General features: G+C 48.1%; 1 protein-coding gene across 1 annotated transcript; it reads right to left on the bottom strand.

Annotated features, from left to right (window-relative positions):
• Positions 1-1,705: 1,705 nt before the first annotated feature.
• Klf14 (KLF transcription factor 14) lies at positions 1,706-4,336 on the bottom strand. The gene has a single exon (XM_006979422.3). It carries the CDS (start codon positions 4,238-4,240, stop codon positions 3,263-3,265), a length of 978 nt encoding a protein of 325 aa, XP_006979484.1. The 5' UTR covers positions 4,241-4,336; the 3' UTR covers positions 1,706-3,262.
• Positions 4,337-5,789: the final 1,453 nt, after the last annotated feature.

The raw sequence follows: 5,789 nt of genomic DNA, 5'->3' as shown, positions 1-5,789 counted from the left end.
AACTATTCCTCAAAATAGTGCAAAGAATAATACTCAGACCAAGAAAGACCATTAAAAAAAAATCTTGCCTCTTTCATCCATCCACTATGGAGTCCTGAGTGTCTCTTTGCTTGGCACTCCAAGACCTGATAGCAGTAGAGTGTCAGAGAGCAGTCCCAAACCAAAGTCCCCAGGGTAGAATCCTACTGTCAACATTATTTGAGACCTTGAAAATTAGAAGTTATGTACCAGTTGGAAATCTATTTTTTCAACAATTCCAGAATAGTTAATAAGAGTTCTTATTAACTTATTCTTTAGTTCACTTACCCAGTGGCAGATTCTTTATTGAAAGAGACAAAGAGAAAACCTTACCTCCCTGGGCCCCACAGGACCTGAGCTATCTAGCCTCACATGAGAAAACAGACAAGCAAAAGGAGGCCTCTTTCTAATTAAAAAAAAAAAAATCTCCGGGCTGTGGTGATGCATGCCTTTAATCCCAGCACTTGGGAGGCAGAAGCAGGCGGATCTCTGTGAGTTCAAGGCCAGCCTGGTCTACAGAGTGAGATCTAGGACAGGCACCAAAACTACACAGAGAAACCCTGTCTTGAAAAACTAACTAACTAACAAGCTAACTAACTAACTAACTAAAAAGTTAGGGGCTTCTTCAAGCGCAATCCCACCTGCTCTTCATGGCCTTGTTATAAAACACTGAACCTCTTGAGGAGTATAGGCCTCCTTCTTTGGGCCAATCCTGGGATCCCTCCCACACATAGTTTATGAGAACCTAGTAGCATTCCAATGCTATGTTTGTAATCATCTATACCCTCAAGGACACCTGAATGCCCAGGACCAGAAACAAGACGAGAAGTGCCACCAAGAGTTAGTCAATCAGCCCCAAGGAAAAAGTTTCTCCCAGGATACCAAAGACCCATTTTCCCTTTAAAACCACAGGGCGTGCCCATGAGAATTGACTTCACCTGTTAAGAAAGGGGTTTGGAGCCCAGTGGTGGTGGCACACACCTTTAATCCCAGCAATCACTATTGAGAGGCAGAGGCAGGAGGAGTTCCTATGAGTTCCAGGCCAGCCTGGTCTATAGAGCAAGTTCAATGACAGCCAGGGCTTCACAGTGAAACCCTGTCCCCCCCCAAAAAAAAAAAAAAGTAAGAAAAAGAAGGGAAAGAGAGAGAGACAGAGAGGAAGAAAGAAAGAAAGAAAGAAAGAAAGAAAGAAAGAAAGAAAGAAAGAAAGAAAGAAAGAAAGAAAGAAAGAAAGAAGGAAAGGAAGGAAGGAAGGAAGGAAGGAAGGAAGGAAGGAAGGAAGGAAGGAAGGAAGGAAGGAAGGAAGGAAGGAAGGAAGGAAGGAAGGTTTGGGTATTAAATACAATAGCTAAAGGACTCAGCAGCACTCAACATTAAAGATTTATAGGCCAGGCGGTGGTGGCGCACGCCTTTAATCCCAGCACTCGGGAGGCAGAGCCAGGCGGATCTCTGTGAGTTCGAGGCCAGCCTGGTCTACCAAGTGAGTTCCAGAAAAGGCGCAAAGCTACACAAAGAAACCTTGTCTCGAAAAACCAAAAAAAAAAAAAAAAAAAAAAAAGATTTATAGACGCAGCAGAAAACAGGATGAGAGGGGATGTAGTGATAGGAAAGTAGTACCTTTTGTCTAAGGTCCCAGGGAGAGAGAAAATGGAGACACAATGACTAAAACCATTTTAAAGTCAAACACTTTACTTTTAATCACAGCTCTTGCCAGAAACTTAGCATATAACTTTGAGATAATTTAAGCTTCAGCATTTAAATATATAAGACAGGGGAAAGCAATTTACTTTATCAGGTGCCTCTTATGATCCCATGAGATTACAACATCTTTTACAAGTTAATTGATGGGGTGGTATAAGATATCCAGGAGGGGACCATAGGGGACCTTATCAGGTTAGGAAAGGCCTTTCAGCCTCATATTTAATGAAAGGAACACAGGCACATACACACACAGGCACACACACACACACCAATAATTTCAATCCACAGTAGCTGGAACACACAACAGAAATCTCTGATTCCTTTAAGGGGGCAGAAGGGCCCTAAGGTTGTAACCTCAGACTCTGTTGTTAGAGAAAGATGCTCCTATTTAATAATAGCTATTATCTAGCTGCTTCTTTTCCAAATCCAAGACAGTAGCTCTCTAATATAAACCAATCTCTCACCTTTTTTCCCTTACCCACCAATTCACCTGTAACAGAAACAACAATGTGCAGACCTCCATGGAAATCAAGCCCTACTCTTAGCCACTAAGAGGTGAACAGCCTCACCTATGCCTGAGATTACTTAGGGTGGGGCAGTGGGAACTTCATTTTTCTGTTTCTCTGAACAGCTATCAAAGGTTATGAAAAGTTTGGTTTTGTACTTGTCCCACCCAAAAGTTACTTGAGCTTGCCTTCTAGGTGAAGGAGAAATTATTTCAGACCAGCCTTTTCTCTCTAGTGCTATTATGGTTGTTTTCTAATTACTTAACCAATCTTCTCATAATCGTGAGCCAGAAAGTTACCACCCTTGAGAAGGAATTTTTAAAAAGGAAAATGGCTACAATGCAAGCGCAGGGTTCCACAATATGCTATAGGAATTGCAAGCAGACTCAATAGCACTCCCCAGGCACAAAAAAGCATATCCCAGCCATACATCCACAAAGCAGAGGTAGCTGGGGCAATTGGGAGAGCGGAAGACATTAGCTTCCCATCAACCTGGAATTTTTGTTTAAAAGATAATAAAAATAAATTAGTAAACATTGCTGTTTACAGAAATAGAAATAATTTCTGTTTCCAAAGGCCTCTCATCTTTCAAGTCTGGACATTTCCAAGACTGCCACCCTAGACACCATCTCCATGGTCCGCCCTGGTCAATGGCTGAGACACCAGAGTTCTTTGGGACTGGGAGTGCCTCAAGCATTTGAGAATTCAGTTTTACATGTCTGGTGCCATGAAGGGAAGAATCTTCAGTACGCTGAAGAGTACCGAAAGTTCATCCCTTCTCACTGGTTCCTTGCAGGCTCTTTTGAAGCAACCGTTCCTTTCAGATGGTAATTGCGTTGCTGAGACTTCCCACTATCTTCTGGCTCCCAGTCCCTCTCCAGAGTCCGACAAGCTTGTCTGGAACCCATCTTCAGAGCGGAGCAACCAGTCTGTGCCTTTGTCTAACGACCCTAGAAAATAGGAATGGACGGAGAGAAGGCAAGGACAACGGCCTGGGGGAGTTGTGCTCGAGGGAAAGACAGACAGCAAGGACGGTCCTACAGGCAAGCAGTGAAGCTGGTCTCCTGGCCAGAGTCGGGGCTGGAGTCGGAACCCGAGCTTTCCACCATGGCTGGGGGTGGTGGCTCAGGGCGGGGAATGCGACGACGCCCGCGGTACTCGATCATGTCGGGATGGTAAGTTGGATGGCGACGGGCATGCTTGGTCAAGTGGTCGCTCCTGGAGAACTGCTTGGGGCACAGCGGGCAGGAGAAGCGCTTCTCACCGGTGTGCGTCCTGTAGTGGCGGGCCAGCTCGTCAGAACGCGTAAACTTCTTGTCGCAGTCGAGCCAATCGCAGGAGAACGGGCGCTCCCCCGTGTGGGTGCGCTGGTGTGACTTGAGGTGCGAAGACTTGTAATAGGCTTTGTTGCAGCCCGGGAAGGAGCACTGATGTCGCTTGGCTGCGGGTGTAACTTGCCTCCTCCGGAACGTAGGGCCTACTGCTGGCCGGGGGCCGGCCCCTGGGGGCCCCTCGGGCACCTCTCCGCTGTCATCGGGGTCTTCTGGGACCTCAGGTGCACTCAGGATGGCAGGCTCGCCAAAGGAGCTCTCAGCGCCCGAGAGCTCTTCCTCGAAGACGGCGGGGAACGGCTCGGAGCACCCAGTGGGGCTGGAGCACCAAGTCGGCTGGCAGCAGCTAGTTGAGGCACACGGAGGTTCTCCCGAGTCCTCCCGGGAGCATTCCCCGCCACTGCAGCTTAGATCCGCCAAAGCGCTCGCAGCCAGCAGGTGGGAACACTCTTCGCTCTCGCTGGGGCCAGGAGCGGGGATTTGGAGGACCGGGGGTATCCACAGCACTCCCCGTGCCCCGGAGCCCGTCCCCGCGGACTCCCGAGGCACCGCACCCACCTCGGCGACTGCTGCTGCTTCCGCGCCCTCGGGGTCGGTTGCGCGCTGGTGCAGCACCGGGCCGGTGGACATAGACACCAGGCATTCGGCAGCGAAGTAGTCCAGGCAAGCCACGGCGGCTGACATGCTGGCGGCGCCCGGTTGTGGGCTAGCGCCGTCCGAGCGCGGCCAGCCGCGGCCAGGAGAGTCCCCGGGAGCGTCCGTCCCGCCGCTTGGAGCCGGACGAGCTGAAAGCTGGTGCGCGCCGCTCGCAGCCCGCAGCCGCTGCTGCCAGCGCCGTGCCCGCCCCGCCTGACGCGCCCTGACGCACAGGAGCCTGCGGGGGTGGCGGGGACCCGCCCCGGCCCGAGGACACCCCTGGATCGCGCTGCCGCGCGGGCTAAGGCATTCCCAGCAGCCTGAGAAATTATCTTGTCTGCGCTTTCTCTCCGCTGCTGGCGAGCCAGGTAATTTCAATGCGCGCAAGTCCCGGATCGCAACTTCTGGGCAGCCTGCCGGCCTCGCCCCCCGCGCCCCTGGTCCCTGGCCAGCTGGGTGTCCGGCGGAGTCCTAGAAACTTTTTTTTTCTTTAAGGGGGGGCGAAAAAAAGCCGCGTTAATACCTGACTTGTCTTTCGCTTCGCAAACGCGCGATCGCTGGCGAAGTGGGCTGGGATTGCGTTTGACTCGCGTCCACCGCTCGCTGCCCAAATTGAAAATAGCCCCAAGTCTGCATCCAAAAGAAAACGGGGGCTAAAGAAAGTTTTCTCATTTAGCAGTTCGACTGTTAATGCAGGGTCGGCAGCCGTATTCTTAATAGATCCACCGCGTAGCCATTAATTAATAGCAGTTTGAACCAGAAACGGTTTTAACCCTGGCGAGAGCGAAGAATCCTCCCGGCTTGAAATAGAAACTTAAAATCCTTGGAGTAACGATTTAACTATTCAAGCAACGAAAGAAAAATGCATGTTTAAACTGCATTAACCTGTCACAGGCACACAAACAAATTTCCGCGCTGAAATATAAATTACAGACTAGCAGCGAGATAAACACATTAAAATGGACTCCCACAATTTTAATAATAGAAAGTCACGCTTCCAATTAGGCAACGTCTTTTATTCCTCTTTTGACAAAAAATTAAAAATTAGAAAATACAGCAAAATGGTATAGAATGTTCATCCAGTGTTTTATGATTGTGGGGGGCTTTTTATTTTTTTATAATCAAATATGTGAATGATTTCTTTCACATGTCTTCACTGCTTTATTTGCTCTTCCCCTTTATTATTTTTTAAAATTAAAAAACCCACAGAAAATAAACAGGATAGTTTCTAAATATTGCCCTACCACAGTTTGGGATATATACAGGCTTTACTTTTATAATATTAAGTTATGTGCATTTTGTTTGCAGTGGTTCAGTATTTTTTCCTCTGGAAAATTAAAATGATGCACATGCATCAAGAATAACATGTGTCCATATATATAATGACTAGAATAATCAAGTATGGTATTTTTTGTCGTGTTTGCTTCACATTTTTTATTTATATTAAACATTCAGAGAGGGTTGCCTGTCACTGTCCTCCTCCCCCGTCCCATTCATTTCCTCCTTCACTAGTCACTATCAAAAAGTGTATCTTCTTCTAATGCTTGCTCAACTCCATTGCCCAGTCACCTATGCATGTAAATATGCACGTGCAGCC

This window comes from Peromyscus maniculatus, chromosome 3, assembly GCF_049852395.1.
Source record: "Peromyscus maniculatus bairdii isolate BWxNUB_F1_BW_parent chromosome 3, HU_Pman_BW_mat_3.1, whole genome shotgun sequence".
NCBI lineage: Eukaryota > Metazoa > Chordata > Mammalia > Rodentia > Cricetidae > Peromyscus > Peromyscus maniculatus.
This window is presented reverse-complemented; position numbering and strand designations above follow the sequence as displayed.

Coding starts and splice junctions, on each gene's coding strand:
- Klf14 (XM_006979422.3), bottom strand. CDS start 4,240: ATGTCAGCCGCCGTGGCTTGCCTGGACTACTTCGCTGCCGAATGCCTG.